The sequence below is a fragment of the Equus caballus genome, chromosome 5 (assembly GCF_041296265.1).
Source record: "Equus caballus isolate H_3958 breed thoroughbred chromosome 5, TB-T2T, whole genome shotgun sequence".
In the NCBI taxonomy this organism is placed as follows: domain Eukaryota; kingdom Metazoa; phylum Chordata; class Mammalia; order Perissodactyla; family Equidae; genus Equus; species Equus caballus.
In genome coordinates this window covers 65366939-65384313 of record NC_091688.1, presented here as the reverse complement: position 1 = coordinate 65384313, position 17375 = coordinate 65366939, and the positions used below count along the sequence as shown (strand labels likewise).

The window sequence follows — 17375 nt, the reverse complement described above, 5'->3', positions numbered from 1 at the left end:
CTAAAATTCCATCAAAACTACTAATCAGCCACATAATTCTACCACTGAGAGGCTGAGATATATGACAAAATAATGAATATTTCACAACATAGCACTTATTTTTAATTTTTATTTTATTATATGAATTTGTATGTCATGATTATGTTCAGTTTTTCAATCTTGATTAGGACATTATCTCATTTGTGCCAAATGATAATCTTGTGATATAGGTAAGATCACTATTCCCACCCCCATTTCACTGATGAGAAAATCGAGGCTATTAACTTGCCGAGAGATTTACACAAAGGCCTGGATGGAAACCCATGTTTTCAAACTTCAAGCCCATACTGCTTCCTAACAGTGAAAGAAAGAATTTCTGTCACTGCCAGTTATTGGCCAGTTACCCTGGACCAAGCACTGTGTCTAGAGTGCTTTACATGTTATGACCACACGGGCAGGAAGTAACTAAAGCTAGGCATCTGTATGCAGATTCTTCTGAGTCAGGGCCCCAACTCAACCAATATACTCTATAGCTATATACTATGCACGGGCATTCTCAAAGCATGTTAAATTTACATAACATTATCACAAATTAAATAACAGCCAAATTAAAATCCTTTCAAATGAAGATAAAAAATAGGAAAATAGGGGGTTTTTTTGCCTTTCAGAAATGTTATTGAAAAAAATTGGCAAGAGACATGAAGTATGTTTGTTCTTGTGCTTCACTGATGATTAATGAACTCCTTTTTGGAGAGGCAAGATCTGCACCTGGCATTAATATTATAAACTTTTCTCATCTCAGTAGCTTCTCTTTAGGTGGGAAAAGTGGTTACATAAGGCAGTGATTAATGAGATGCAACAAATGTTGATTTAGTCCCAGATAGGGATTTTTTTTTTCCTCTCAAATCTAAATGCTTCACCAAAATTAATTTTAAGTCACACTACAAATATGAGTAAAGTGCCGATTCGAGTTGAAAATACATCATATGCTCAACCTGAGTCCATATGCTTTTTTCCAATTTCTTCCTGTTTTGTTAGGAAAAAAAATCCTTGAACAGTCTGAGATTCCAAGAAGGTATTGCCATTTCATTTTTTCAAAACCATTGGCCAGATTCTGTTCTTGGATACTGCCTGAATTTAAATGGAAGACATATAACTTTTAAAATATGGGATCCCCAAAGCATGGCATTACATCTTTTAAATGGCAAGTTTCTTCCCCTGGGAGTTAAAAGCTACAATATTAGCAATATAATAGTAGGTAGCGGTGGAGAAATACAAGAATATTTTGATTTTTCATCTATCTAATGCTGTTGATGTGCTCTAAACAAATTGAAAGAAGAATTCACAGTCCCAAGAAGGAAAGTTCTGTCCTGAATTGAAGGCATCACACGATTCCTTTGGGCCATTTAAAACAGTAGGAAGCTACGAGCAAAACTATTGCTATCTGGACATCCAAAGACACGTTCCCTGAACAGATCAGCAGCAGCAATATGCCAGGTAGGAAACCAAAGCTGTTACTCTACTTGCTTACAACTGGCTTCCCCAAGAAAGACTATTTATTAAACACCTAACATTTTCATGGCAATATACAAAACTTCCTAAATTAGAGTTCTAAAACGTAGAATTTCCACATCGTTTTGGAAATGAGGACATGTCTACAGCACCTTTCAAACAAAATAGAAGTTGTAATTTTCCCACGTTTATGAAAAATTATTAAAATTAAAGGTATTTTAAAATAATAGGTCAAGTCTCAGCCCCAGGAGCAGCTGTGTAAATTAAGATGAGAAGAGATTTGTAAAATTAAGCAGGATGTACATTTACAAGAGAAAACGAGAGTGATGGGAGGAGGGAGATCCTCCGAACTCAAACGAATAGCAACAAAATATTTTTTCCTCCTATTTCCAAAAAGCCATGGGAAAGGTAAGTTTAGTTTGCTATATTTTGCAAGCAAAAAAAATGACTGATTATCTTAATATTAAATACTTGTATTGATTTAAAATATTATTCTCTATCTATACACAGCATATAGTGTGACATATTTTACATGGGAAAACTTATGATCTGAGCAAAATGTGTGTATAATACAGCACAGAATAAAAAGCACACAATGCAATGTGGTTGTAAGCAACACACACACACAAGTAAATTTAAATTTCATAAAATGTTGTACTATAAATCCTTAAAAATATTTTGATTTACATTTTGGAACTGCTCACAGAATTTTAATCTATTAAATAAAAATAACTTAAATGGCATAGGTCAAGTGCTACATAAATTAAACTATAAGACTAGAAGTAAGTATTTAACAGAATTCAGAAGGGGAGAACTTTCTAAGCATAAAAGCAGTGAAAAAGGATCCTAAATAAAAGAGAAATAACTATGACCACATGCAAATTTAAAACTTTATATAGAAACAAATAATAAGCTAGAAATTTTTTTCAATAGGTAAAATGTTGATATTATATATGTATATATATATAGCCTTACAAATATTTTACAAAAACACTAAATCCTGAATCGAAAAATGGGTAAGGTATAAACAGGTAATTCACAGAAGAACACCACAAACAGCCAACTAACTATATAGCTGGAAATCAAGTAAGTTCATAGCATGATATGAACTACTATATATGAATAGTAACACACGATTCTTTTCTCATCAAATGACAATGTAAAAAGAATAACACAATGTTGGTAAGCAGAGTAAGACACAGTCTCATATATCAATAATGGTGGAGATATAATTCAATGTCATATCTCTAAAAGGCAATTTGGCAACATAGATATCCAGACCGAGGAATTCATATGTTTTGATCCAGAAATTCTACTTCTGTGACTCCATTCTTAAATAATACTCAGCCATATATTCATGCACAGATGTTCCTCAAAGTAGTTTTTGTAACAATGATAATTAGAAAGACTATTGTCTAACAAGAAAATTTGCTAACACCACTTTGTATTGTTTTGAAGACTATTTAATGAGTCAAGATACCCTTCAGAGTATGGCTAGGTTGATCTATTTACCCCAGTCCTAGCTGGCCATGTCACTCCTGTGGTTAAAAGGCTCACTCTGCTCTCCAGAATAGAGTCAGATATGTTGACGTGGAAATAAAGATGGCACCTTGGTAGCCTCTCAGTTCTCACAGTACACAGCTCTCCCTCTCAAATCCTAGCCATTCTGGGCTTTCTCCAAATCATGACCTTTGCTGGAGCTGTTCCCTCTGCATGCAACCCTCTTGGCTCCATTAAGAGTCTGTTGATCCCCTACTCATACCCTGGATTTCAGTTTAGACATCATTTCCTGATGTCCAGATATCTACAGCGTGTACCTCTTTTAAGGAGAGCCCATATATTCCCTGATCTCAGTCTTACCTTTGCTCCGTGACACTGTATGCGGTGTGAGGGAAAACACATCTTGTTCATTCCTGTAAACCTAACACCGAGCCTGCCCACTTGTCAAACGGTTGAATGAACAAATGAATAAACAAATATGCTCGTGAAACCAAGTTAAGTGATAAAAGCAGGATACCAAATTGAAAATGCACACATTTTATAAACATACGGCTACACACAAAGAAAAAAAGTACTAGGAAAAAAATATGTAACAAAATAAAAGTATAAAGGTGATTATATAAGTGAGGGGCTAACAGGTAATCTGTCCAGGAAATTTTTCTCTATTTCCTTATATTTTCTGAATCTTTTAGAATACACTTTGCAAACTGCAAAGCTAATTTATCAAAGAAGGTCAATTGTTTGTTTTTTTTAAAAAGAAATACGTGCTGTCTTACCTTTAAATTCAGAAAAAAATATTGAGACAATAGATATAAAATGTATGAAATATAAATGGCATGAAAAATCCTTCGACAACAAATATCTATTGTGTTTCTGTCACCATTACTGTTAAGCAAAAGACAACATTCCAAAATAATCTGAAGGCAGTTTTCCAGAACTGCATGATATTTAAAAATTATGCATTAATATAAACAGTTAACTCCTTATAATGGCTTTTTAAAAAAATTTAACTGCATTCAAGTTTAATATTTAGACTGCCAGAAATCATTCTTTCCCTTTCTAAACTGTTAAGCAGAGTGGGTTCTTCTGGGTGTCATCCACCCAGCATGTTTCAGTGCCAGTGTCTACAACTGTTTGTTTCAGAACCTCTAATTAGCTGCCTTATCTTCTGCTAGGGATTCTTCTGGTGCTAAGTTTTAATCGTCCAAATTAATTGAAATACTGTAGCAATTTCAGATTAACATTTTCAAAATTAACAATGCATAAAATAAAATCACCCATAAATCTGCTTTGTAACAGCAGCCACTAATGAACTCTGCAAAACAGAGCAGCTCGCACTGCTAATTTGCCGTACAGCTAAACTTCAAGAAATAAGCTTTCCTCTGTCTGAGGCTTGGCATAAGTCGCGTACACAGAAGCTTTCTAGAAGAATGAGATCTCTGGAGCCAAACACTGCCATTAAGTCCTGGTACCAAACAGGTGCTGTGTGACCCTGGGTAAATTACTTAACTTCTCCGAGCTTTGATTCCCTCCACTGAAAAACAGCAATATCTCCTCTTAGAGTTTGTGGCAGACAGACTTTAAGATGAACCCCAATAATCTCTACCTCCTGGTATTCACATGCTTATCCCCATCCCCCCCAACCCCTGAATGTGGGCAGAACCTGTGACTTGCCTCCAGTCAACAGGAAGGTGATGGGATGTCATTTCCATGATTGTTTTACATAAGATTTTAATTCCCATCTTGCGAGGAGACTGTCACCTTCTTGGCTTGCACACTTTGATGAAACCGGCAGTCATGTTGGGGAAGTCCATGTGGCTAAGATCTGAGGACACCCTCTGGCCAACAGTGAGCTAGGAATTGAGGACCTCAGTTCAACAGCCCAAAAGGAACTGACTCCTGCCAAGAAGAACACCAGTGAGCCAGGAAGTGGATCCTTCCCCACTTGAGCCTTCAGATGAGATATAGCCCTGGCTAACATCCTGAGTGAGGTCTTGTGAAATCCTCAAGCAGAGGCCCAGATTTCTGACCCACAGAAACTATGAGATAATAAATATGTTCCGTTTTAAGCCACTAAGTTTATGGTTACTTGTTACACAGCAATAGAAAATTAATACAGGAGTATATAAGTGTTAGTAATAACCATCACCACCAGCATCATTTACAGAGCACTTACTATGTGCTAAACCTTGTTGAGAAGTGCTTTCTCTATTATTTTGTTTAATCTTCATAATGACAGCAGGAGATGTCTGCTACTATTACCCTCATTTTTGAGATGATACAACAGGTTTACTTGCCCAAAATTATCAACTAACTAGTAAGTGGAGGGGCTGGATACAAACCCAGTTGTATGCCCCTGCAGAGCCCTCCGGCTAAACCACTGCACAGAGCTGCCTCTGATGGTTAAATGTTCATGTCAGTGGAAGCATCTAACACAGACAAAACTAGGAAAGCTCCTTCCTCCTTTCTTTCCACTACTCCTCGATTGCCACAGAGGCAGGCTGTGGCCTACATTACTGCCTCAAGGGCTGCATTCTCTGGCTCTCCAACATTCTCCTCCTGATCCTTCCAGCAGGAAAGGCACCTCTTTTTCCACCTCCCTCCACAGGACGTGCTGGATTAGGTCCTGTTTCCCCAGTTCTCTAATCTGATGGACCAATGGACACTGATACGTGAATAGGTAAGAGTGAAACAAAAGATTATCTCCTTCTGGAAACATGGTGCCTGCATCCAAGGAGAATGTCCAATAGATATTTTAGGTACAATGACAAGGTTACAAGAAGTATCGTGAGGCAAGAAAACTGCTGTTTTCTTGGTACCCCTGCAAGCTAAAGCTGTGAGCAGAGGTGAGCCTGTGTTGGGAATGTCCAGAGCCCGCTTTAGGTCCATTCCTCTGGATTTACCTCTTTTGATACTAGAAAACAATCAAACAGAAGAGCCTAAAAATGGAGAAAGGCCAAGGCAGGAGAGGTGAGAAGTCCCGCCACCGTATACACAAAGAGGAAAATGTCTGAAGCTTGTTGTACATGATAACAGATGTGCATTATAATCTCCTCAAACCAAGCTTCTCCTTTTCGCTTTCCCCATTCTTTTGTAAACACAGCCCTTCTTTCTTACAGAAAACAACTTTCACATGGACAGGCTGGGTCAGCCTCCTCCCCATTTTGGAAGCGGGCACAGAAGCCACGCTGGCCAATTACAGGGTACCCCGGCTGCAGCGATTGCCTCAGAGAAGAACAGATGGTCTAGGTCAGGCCAATTAAAGACCTCCTTAGGATTGCTGTTTGATTTACCGGGAAAAGGGTATTCTATTTTCTTTGGAATTACTAGCTGGGGGTACAATACATGCTGAGAGTTGCTAGCATCCAACTTTCCTTCCAAATGAGAAAAACTTGCCTGAGATGCCTGTTGACAGGAAATCAACAGAGAAGAACAGAGAACTGAGATAGAGGGAGAAACTGAACCCTAATGATATCCTTTGAATTCCTGGATCCAACTCTGCCTGAAACCAAAACACTCTGGACCTCCTAGTTACCTAAGTCAGTAAACCCATCACTTTTTTTTTCTTTTAAACTAGATTGAAATGGCTTTATGTCACTTAACAAAAAAGGCATACTAGGTGACAGAGAATTGAGCTGAGTCAAACCTCGTAACAAACTGATAACTTTATTTAACCATCTGTCGTTCTATGTAAATTTACTTTTACTGATGTAGTTGTTAGATATTTTGTCTCTTTGTCCTGTGTCCTGCTTTAGTTCACAATTAATCCCCACTCATCTGCCTTCCTAGTCGACGACCCCATTCATAACCTACACTGTACACTTCGGTGGTTCATCATATACCACACAGTATTTTTATTCAACACATTACATTTGTATGTCTTCTCTCTCCAACAAAATTCCATGTTCCTCAAAGACAGGAAAACTTCCATATATTTCTAATGTCTATGCAGAAAGGAATGAATCTCAAAATTATCTATAAAAAACAATTATAAGAACCTAACGTAAGCTATTCCTTTCATTAAAATTAAAATTTAAAAACTCAACTTGATTTGAATCTGCTGGAAGACAAATAATTGCCAATATGAGTCATTTTGACAGAAACTCCACAAACCGTACTCCAATGTTCTAATTAATTTGATAACCATTCTCACTATTTGTATACAGAAGTATTGTATTATAAGACTATAAACAATTATGATATTAAGGATTATTTTGTCAATGTCCTCTTTCCTAGTATCAGTTGGATATTACTTGCATCATATATTGTTATTTTAAGTCAATAGTTTTGACTCAACTGGTTCCTTTCATTTACCTTAGTTCAGATTAAAGCTCTGAAACAAGGTTACTTGGTTCTCAGAAGTTGTTGGCCCATAAGAAATTTCTGAAGTTTCTTTGTCTTCTTAGCATTACACAGCATGTTCATTTTCTTCTGAAATGGAACAGCATTTGACTACGAGGGCCATAGATATAGCAAACGAAGCCCAGCCATCCCTGACCTTCCAGGTAAGGAATGTTTTATCAATGATAAATGTCAAAAGCAGCTCACCAAGTTTGAGACATCCTTTTCAGAAATTTTTTCTAAATATTGAATAGATATATACTTCATTTATTAAAAATTACTAGAGTAACAGAAATTACAAGATAGAAGGACACAGATGACCCAGAAGTAGGTTCTGTATATAATATTCCCAAGGTTTTATTTCAATAATCACATTACTGATGCTGTTTCCCAATAACGCACCCCTGGGTGTATCTCCAAATATTCAGCTTGCCTCGCTCCTCTGTTGGAGGGACCTGAGCAGTGTAAAGACTGGCTTGGCAAGATGTGGACAAACCTGCCAGATGACAGCAATTGTGAGCCTTGGTGAACTCAGAGTGAGACTTTAAAGGGAGAAATAATCACCCCCAAACCCTAAAAGATGTGAGCAAGGGACTGTGATGGACATTTCAGAAATCCGTCACCATGGAAAAGGGAGTCAGACAGGCAGCCCTGAAAATAACTACCAGGGGATCAACTGCCTTAGTGCAAAACCAGCCTATCATCCATAGTTTAATAGATGCTTGAGAACAAATCAGCTGTTTTAAAAACCAGAGCAGGCTCCCCAGCATTCATTCGAAGCTTAGATTTCTCATGGCTCTGCGATGAATCTTAATCACTGGGCTCTATTGTCCCAGTTTTCTCAAGTTCATTCTTTCAATGTGAAATATGTTTTTACGCATTTACAATTATGCTCCCAATATTTAGATTAGGATTTATATTTGATGAGAAACTAGTTTTAGAGGTGACCGAAAAGAGTATGTTTGCCTGATTAATATGGAAATATTGTAATCTATGGATACTTTATTACTTATTTATTATAGACAAAAGCTCATTTACTACAGCCTTCAAGAATATACATTTGTCTCTCTCAAAAAGAGGGAAAAAATGTATTTTTAGATTTTAAAAATCCTAGATTGCTACTTTTCTCATCAATTTTTTCAGTTGGAAACTAAAAATATAAAATTTCTCTATTGAGCAAACTGGCATTAAGTTTAAAAGCAAACTAAAAGAAATCAATAATTCTGTTTAGATTTGGAATGAGTTTATCAATTCTTTGAATTTAAAACATTAAGGAAAACTGTATTAAACTGCAATTCCATACAATAAACTACATAACAAAATTTTTATTTATATAAATAAAAACATATATAGACAATCCAGCTTAAAGGCAATTTGAGCTCACAATTGCTTTGCTCTTTTCCAATTCCTTTTGCTTTTTTGCACATACTACATAATTAGATCTTTTTATGTGTTTATCAGACTATTTACTACTTGTTTTTATGACACTATGCCACACCATAGTGAATCAGTGTATAAAACAATGTATGTATATTAAAATATTTTTATATGTACATTCATATACATGCATTTATGCAATCAAGACTTTGTGCCTGTATCTACTCCTTCCTTACGCAGAATATAAATTCCTTGTGGAGAGGGGCCATGTTTTATAATTAATGACATTGCTGGTGCATATTGCTATATAAGACACGAAGTTGGTAATGAAAGATTTCCTGAATTCCTTTCTTCATACAAGAACAAATAGGCATGGCGCTATATATCAATCCTATCCACCTGAAAGAGAAAATGACCATCTTTGAAGATGTCTCTGCTAAGAAATAGTAAGACATCTCCTCAGTGAATAAGAAAAGACAGTGCTTCTAAGCCACCTTTCTCTTTGTAATTAAGAGTTAAACAATGAGCACATGAGAAGCAAGAGTTCTTAGCATTCTTTTATCAATTTTACCATTATCTGTTCATTTACTATTCAAGGTATCACAAATCACATGAATAACTTAAGATCAGAAAGAGAATGAGGTAGCTAAATGATTCCCATCTACTCCATCTAATCTTTAGGCAGCACAACACAGAACAATGGCCTGAATTTTTTAAAAACTAGTGACTATGGACTTAAATACAAGACGCCATGAGTTCCACAAATATAAGACAATTTTGCAACAATCTAAAAAACATGGACTTGATTAAAAGAATGTATGTCTTGGTATACAGATTTGCCACATGCAAACTAAAATAAATCTTGTATCTTCTATACTTAGAAGGAAATTTTTAAAGCTCAGTATTAAAATTTAATTGGTAACTTTGACCTTGAGTGCCAGTTTAGATGAAAAATATTACACCAGTGCTCAGATTTTCCTGAGATTTATGATCTCATGTGCTTGAAAAAGGCCTAGCACCTCTGTGTTCCTGAAATAATTGATCTGTCTCTTACAACTGTTATTTTCCTGAAACCAACATCTGTCTCAGGAAGAAAAGTACAAACTGATGAAAATACCTTGCTATATTTAAGAAATCCAAAAGAGCTATGAGAATTTGCATCTAACACATTACTATATTTATAAAAGTAGTCAAGATCCTAAGTTGATAAATTTCTTAGCACACAATAGAAGACAAGAAAAACTAAACTGCACAGCCATTTGCAAATATTATCTATAAAGATTAACCACAGTTATTAATAAATAGTAAATGTTTTAAATGTGCTAACAAGCCACAATGCAAACCTACAACTCACCTCTTTCTTGGTTTGACTAGAACCCCACAACATAACATTTTCAACGCTGGGAGATTTTCTTCCTTTGTTTCTTTTTTGCAATCACAAACACTACTAACTTCACCAAAAAACCTCAACCACCACTGTTGATTGTATCTCTTCTTAAAGATAGGCAAAATATCATGGAAGCCATCAGATGAGTGGGGAATAACAACAATCTGAAAATGACTGTGATTATGTAACTTCTAGCTTCAGTGAAAACTCAGTATAAAATTCGGGGTCTTTAATTCTGGGTAATTAATTTAGCAAAGAAATAACTGACAAATATTATTGATTCTCCTACACATGACAAAATGTCCAATATTAAATAACATGCTCTACCACAAAGTAATTACTATAATAATTGCTACCTCTTAGCATTTATTACACACTTCACACTGTTATAAATACTTTACACACATTAATTAATGTAATGCTCGCAACAACTTTGTAAGGTAGGTACTGTTATTAGTCTCCTTTTACAAATGAGGAAACTACAGCACAGAGAGGAAGCAAATGGTCGAAGGTCAACAGCAAGTAAACAGCTAAGTTGGGTCCCCGGCCCAGGCAATGTGGCTCAGAGCCATGCTTCCTATCACTAGATTATTCCATGTTCCATTGGTACATTGATTCTACTGTGTCAGTAGCAGGATTTAAAAAGCAAGAGAGCCAATGCATGCAGAAAAATTATACAGACATTCATTAATACTTTTAATCAATATTTATTAGGCACCAACTACCCAAAGAACCATACACTAAGTTCTTTTCTAAAATAAAAAGTCTACGGAGAAGATATATAATTTACCTTTGTACATGACTATGAAATTTTGACCTGAGGTTACGTCTGACCTCCCAAACTGTTTAATACCTTTTTTCTACAAGCCACCCTAAATGAGGCCCTGGAAAGCAGTCAGTGTATTAGCACTGGGAGAAGTCACTAAATTATCTAGAAGAGAAAAGATTAAAGAAACTTCCAAGGCAAAAGCACTAACAACAAACAATGTTCCTTGGAAGGAGTTTGTCCATGCCAAAGAAGCCTCAATTTTACTGATCCCTTGTTTGAACATCTTGGAGTGAAAAAACTCCCACACAATTGTGGAAATCTGCTAAATAGTTACATCAGGATCAACTCAAAAGACAGTTAACAAGCAAGGGTTAACTTTGAAGAAAAAAAGCTTTACAACTTGCCAGCAGAAAGATGCAAAGATATAAAAGAGAACCAACCCTAAATAGACAATTCAAGCCTAAGATCAAAGGATATCTACAGGGAAAAATAGTTGTCACATTAGAACCTGCAACAGGCAAGATCATCAACTACTTGTTTTTTTAAAAAATGAGAAAACATTCGTACATAATTATTATACATAATGGAAAGCTATATATATATATATATTATTATAAACATACATATAGCACCACTTCTTTTGCACTTGTTAAGTTTATTGTTCATGAAGTTCTAAAATCTTTGGGCAAACAGGAATACCAGAAGAGTCATTCCTACACAAAGCTATCACCTTTAGGATAAAGGAGGATAAACTATTTTATCATTGGTCTACTTTGTCATATTTATAATCTGCGAATTCACTATATCTCCCTTTAAATAATCTAAGGACTTCTACAATTTGGGGAAATAAAGTAAATTCTTAATAGTCAAATGTGTTCTTACTGACATACTATAAATAAAGGAATTGCTTCCCTGGGGGAAAATAGATTAAATGAAATGCCCATAGAAAATATTTTTAAAATAACATTTATAAAGGTTAAATAATTTTCCAAAACAGAAATATTACAACTCACACAAAATAAAGAAAATAAATATGTTCACGGTCATACACTCCTACTAAATAGAACAGAAGTCACTTCTAAATGTTACTGCAGAGTCGTCTGCAAAGAGTATTGTCTTGGGAAAGTTAGAACTATTAAAAAGTAAACCAGACCCATATTTTTTTAATGGCCTCAATTTTGTTCTGTAGTTAAAAGATTTAAACTGATCTCAGGACACAAGTGAGGCAATTTCTAGCCAGAGGGAACAAAGCTCCTATAAATCTTCTCAAATAGCTCATAAAGGGGCATGGCTACCATGGGTGTGGTTTTGGTTAAAAGCTATAATGCTTTGAAAGCTAAACTTTACAACTAGGTGAACAGTGTTCATGATGAGAAAACAAAACACATAATCCAGCTTACTTTCCAGCAAGACTATTCTATTTTCATGTTCCATTTGATTTATTATCAAGTTCACATATTTGGAATCGTTTAGCCATGAATACTTTTTACCCACAATAATATGACCACATGTATAACAAATCTTTGGTAATTAAACTATGGAAGGCATTGCTTAATGGATGAAAAAATAGCTATACTAAATAAAGACAGGGCAAACCTCCTGATGTTTAGTAGAAAACAAGTGAATGCTCTCTGCAGACAAATAATAGGTCTCCAGAGAGGATACTTGCTCATAAAGTCCTTAAATTCATCCTTCCATTATAAAATAGTATGGACACAGGATGAAGAAAAGTAATTTCCCAAATGGCGAGGGCATCCAAGTTGTCTGGTTTATGAACTCCTCAGCCCCTTAGAAAATGCTAATTTTTTAAGTGCCAGTTTGCCTGTTAATTCTCTTTCCACATTTAGGAGAGGACAAGCGAAAGGTGTTGGATATGTTAGCATTAACCAGGCACCCTGAGGCTGTTCAGTAAACAAATAACCAGCTCAGTTACTGACTGTGGAAAGAGTGTGGTACTGATGGTTTTTCATCATATGCCCTTGTCCTAGGAAGCAATGTCAGGTAAATGATTTACACGTTATACACCAAACTGTGGGAACAAAGGCCAACAATCTGACTTTCTACAGCAATTCCCATATACTTTCATAATTACTTAACTGAAGTCATGATTATAGATGTATAATCAGAAACACACCTGGATCCACCTGTCTGGGGGTTCTTCGGAGTCCATTGGTCCGTTTCTGTGCAGAAAGGTAAAACAAAGCAAAATAAAGATTTTTGTATTATTAAACTGTATTACTTTGTGACACTTTGGAAGGCCAATGAATGTTGCACTTTTTCCTTTTAAGAGTATGACTAAATTTGTTCAAAACATTTGGTTCTAAAGTTTGTTTTTATAATTTAACCTTTTTGTTAAATTATAAATTGTCTTCCACTTGAACACCATTACATTTGATAAGTCGTTGACACCTTATAGTGCTATGGGAAAAAAAAATCTCTCATTTGCCATCTCTGGCTATTATGACTAATTTTTTTTGGAGTCATAGTGACTAGAGGAATTAGGAGAACAAAGCCTAGACATGCATTCTTGGTTGGAAAATGCTCCCAGCAAAGACACACAATCTCCAAAGCTCCAACTCAGCTATTTCTAAGGCCTGACAGACCAGAGACTGGAGAAGGTATACAACCCAAAACAAAGATCTCAAGATCTGATTTTAGCCAACACTTAAATGAGAATGGTGTTTTAATTATGGATCAGCTGTATCTGACAACTTTAAAAAATCAAACAGGCATGCAGCTTGTGAACCATGAAAGTAAATTCTCTTTACAGAAAAGGAATCTGTAAGAAAAACTGCACATTATAAAAATTATAGATAAGATTCAAAACAAAAGAGATTTTAAATCTTTGAAAATACATAGTTACATGTTCAATTTCACAGGCATTAAATTTATTCCTTTTTAGTAACAATGGTTATCTCACTAACTAATAAGGACATCATTTGCACTTTTTGATCATATAACTAGATGAAATGCTAAGTCTAAAACTACCATATAATTCAGATTTTCACAAAAGCAGGTTTCTTTCTATGCGTGTTGGGGTTTGTGCCTGTGTGCTGTGTTCAGAGCACACTTGGCTTTGCTAAGCACACATCAGCCATGGTTTTTCTTAGGGTTCCTCCCATTGTTTTCATCCACAGGTGAAATGGGGTCTTAACTGCCTTCCAAAGGGCCTCAAGCCATATCCAGCAGACTTTCTGGGATCTCAGGTGAAAGCAAATTGGAGACATTTTTAAAATATAATTTTTGTTTTTAACCCAACTACTTTCAAAATGAATTTGTGAAAGCCTAGTATGATCATTAAAATCAGCGTTGAAGCTATGTTGAACAAGATGGATAACTGTACCGGAAAAACTACAGCATAAAGAAGGCTGTGAGTGAGGAGAGAATGGAGCTCTGGGCTGCTTGGCAACCAACGCACAGAAAGGAGAAGCACTATGAGTTACAGGTTCATATCTGATAACTTGGAAGCAAACTGCTTTCAAAGAAAAACTCCTTTCTATCTGAAATTTTCTAAAATTTTTTGGTGCTCTCTATATAAAGGACAACGAACACAGCGATAATATTTTCTACAGGAAAATATATAACGATGGCTATCTTGTTGCTATTTACTTCCTACATATGCCCGCACCTGCTTAGCATACAATAGAAGGTGCCTTTCTACCGTTCTTATACCTTCTACTATCAAAGTGCTTGGAAGGCAAGAAAGCAATTCAACCTTTGGGTCTTATTCCTGGAATCCCTAGACCAGAGCTATTTAAAAACTATAAACTTAGCATGTGAAAAAGAGCTCTTGAGTTCAAGAGCAACCCTAGATTACCTTGAAGTTAGGATGAAAATAGGGCACACAGTGCAGTTATTAAGAGTATGGATTCTAGAATCAGGCCGCCTAAGTTCAGATTTGGACCCTGCCACTTGTCACCTGTTTGATTCTGAGCAAGTTAGTTAACGTCTCTGTGCCTGTTTTCTCGTCTATAAAATGGGGATAATAATAGCACCGACTTCACGGCATTCGTGGCGAGAATTAAATGAGTTAATTTACATTAAGTACTCAGAACAGTTCCTGGCACATCGTAAAGGATTATTAAGTGATACTTTATTATTATCGTCATTATTATTAACTTCATGGTATTTTGAATGTTTAAATTCACATCAAGGATAAATTCTTCTACTAAGTTATTGCCCTACTGCTTCTGTTTTAGGTTTTTCCTCCTGAAAATCCATGAAAATCAGTGACCCTGAAAACAAAAGATTTTCTCCAGGAAGAGTGGACAGTGGAACAAACTATGATCTGGTGCATTTAAAAAAAAAAAGAAAAAAAAAAAAAAGGAAGGAATTTCAACTACTGAGACCAAGTGCATTTGGAGTCTGAGATTTATCATACTTTAAAAGCACCTTTTAAGTATTTTATACTGTAAAAAATTTGGAAATGTTTAGAACATTATTAAATAAGTTTAAAATGCAAATTTCAATTGTCATTCTGTTACACCCCATTCAACATACTCCCCCCCCCACCTATATTCTCAAAAGCCTGGGACAGAGATGGACAAGACCTTGTCCCCAGCAGGGGGAGGGGAGCATATCTAGTGGCCATCCTGGGAGCCCTCAGCTACAGCCCCACGAGATGAGGGGAATCAGAACCTTCAGAACCTTCTCAATCTCCTTTGATCTACCTAGAAGCAGGAAAATCAAACAACCAACCAACCTAATTTTATTTCTTGCTTTATTCCCTATGACCTTGTCTTTCTCTAAAATAAATACCTTTACCATCCAACAATCTCTCTTCTTGCCTCTTTTGTGAGAAACCTAATTCTCTCTGTTGATTTCACCAACAAAACAAGCAAAGCTTCCTTTGCTATATGGAACTGGCTTTGGTTCTTCTACCTACTTTAAAGGTAGAAAATCTCACATTAAGGAATAGATTTAAAATGGATATGTATTAAATAGATATGTAATGATAACCATGCTTCCTGGACTTGGAGGTGGCTTCTGAATGTCCACTCCAGAAGGGGATGGAAGATGAACATCCCAGGTGTGGTTATGAGGCTCATTGATCTTGTGGCTACTGAAAACGCACCTACCTTGAGAATGAAGTATAAAATTAAAAATAATAAACTCATAATTACGGCTATTGAAAGGGGAACAGAATAAGACCACAAACTGGTACATGAAGAAAAAGATGATCTTCAGGAGAGGGAAAAAAAAATCACACAGATTACAAAAGGGCTTCGTCTCTACCACTGGGAAGACTCTTGCGCATCATTTAACCATCTGCCTTGGACAGTAAAGCACCTTCCACACAGTCCCCATGGGAAGGTATAGAGTGAAAGATGCTTCTTAATGTTCTTTTGCTACACTTCTCCCTTAAACCAAGCTAAAGCTTCCAAAAGGGTTGGCCAGTATAAGAGCTTACCATAATTATCCATCCTAAGTAGAGATTATTAGCAGAATCACCCATTAAATAAAAATTATACTTATTATATTCAAAAGTTAAGCAACTGATGCTACATTTTAAAAAATCAACATGAAAATTAATTCCTTTCATAATAGGCTTACATGTAATTTTTAACAGTATAAAAAGGCCTGGAGAGAATTATTTAGTATTACGTGAAAATTATTAACCACTTCATATTAGCACATTTTCCTTCTGTAAATACACCCACTTCACATTACTAAAATTAAATCAAGTGAAATCATCTTCCCTGGAAAAAAATGATCCATATATCTAATAGGATTTATCTGATAGGACAAATGTAAAATAACACTGAGCTCAGAGCTCTACAAGGAGATCTGTCTCAATAATCTAACAACAGCGTGAGAATAAGAGAAAAAAGGCTGCCTTCCAAGATCTTCATTGGCACTACTGGAAGAATCCTTATAGCCCTGATGAAAAATCTTACCTGTCGACCCAACACAAAGAAATTTTCTGTTAATTTATTTTAGCCCTAAAAGAGCTCGTGTGGCCTATTTTAAAAATATTATTATATTACGCATTTCTTGATCTAGATTCTAGATTCTAAAATATAGTCAACTGATACACTGAAGAGGTGCATATGAATTTCCTCATATCACACTCTTGATACCCCATATGTACAAATTATGTGCTTATGCAAACAAGTAGAAACAATTACCTTTTATCTGACATCTTGATGTACTTTTCATTATTTTTACCAACTATTTAAATGCCAGCCTATTAAAAACATACTAATATTACCTCACTCTTAATGAGATATAATTGTTGTGTTAAAATAATTTGGCACAATGTTTTTTGTCATTCTTTTATTCTGAAAACCAAAATATGTGTACTTTTGGTTCACATAACTAATCACACACATTTTACATTTAATTTTTCTTTGCTATGACATTATTTTGGGGAGGTAAGAAATTGGTTACTTTTGGTTGAAGGCTAAGGAAATGGTTGTCTGAAAATCTGCCATATCTTTCATTCTTTCTTATTTTTTAAAAAATTAGCTTCATTCTAAGAGGTGATAAGGATTACACACTTTTAAGCCA

At 35.6% G+C, this 17375-nt stretch overlaps 1 protein-coding gene and 1 long non-coding RNA gene across 5 annotated transcripts in view; one reads left to right on the top strand and one right to left on the bottom strand.

Moving 5' to 3' along the window:
* VAV3 (vav guanine nucleotide exchange factor 3) overlaps positions 1-17375 on the bottom strand; it is a 353022-nt gene that overhangs the window by 92582 nt on the left and 243065 nt on the right. For all 4 annotated transcript variants that reach the window (XM_070267249.1, XM_023641523.2, XM_070267250.1 and 1 more), the window contains one exon: positions 13000-13045. In XM_070267249.1, the coding sequence (XP_070123350.1) occupies positions 13000-13045 (46 nt within the window). The remainder of the gene's footprint in view (positions 1-12999; positions 13046-17375) is intronic.
* On the top strand, positions 12938-15634 carry LOC138924117 (uncharacterized). The gene is made up of 3 exons (XR_011438795.1): positions 12938-13057; positions 14003-14071; positions 15065-15634. It is a non-coding gene; the product is annotated as an uncharacterized lncRNA (long non-coding RNA).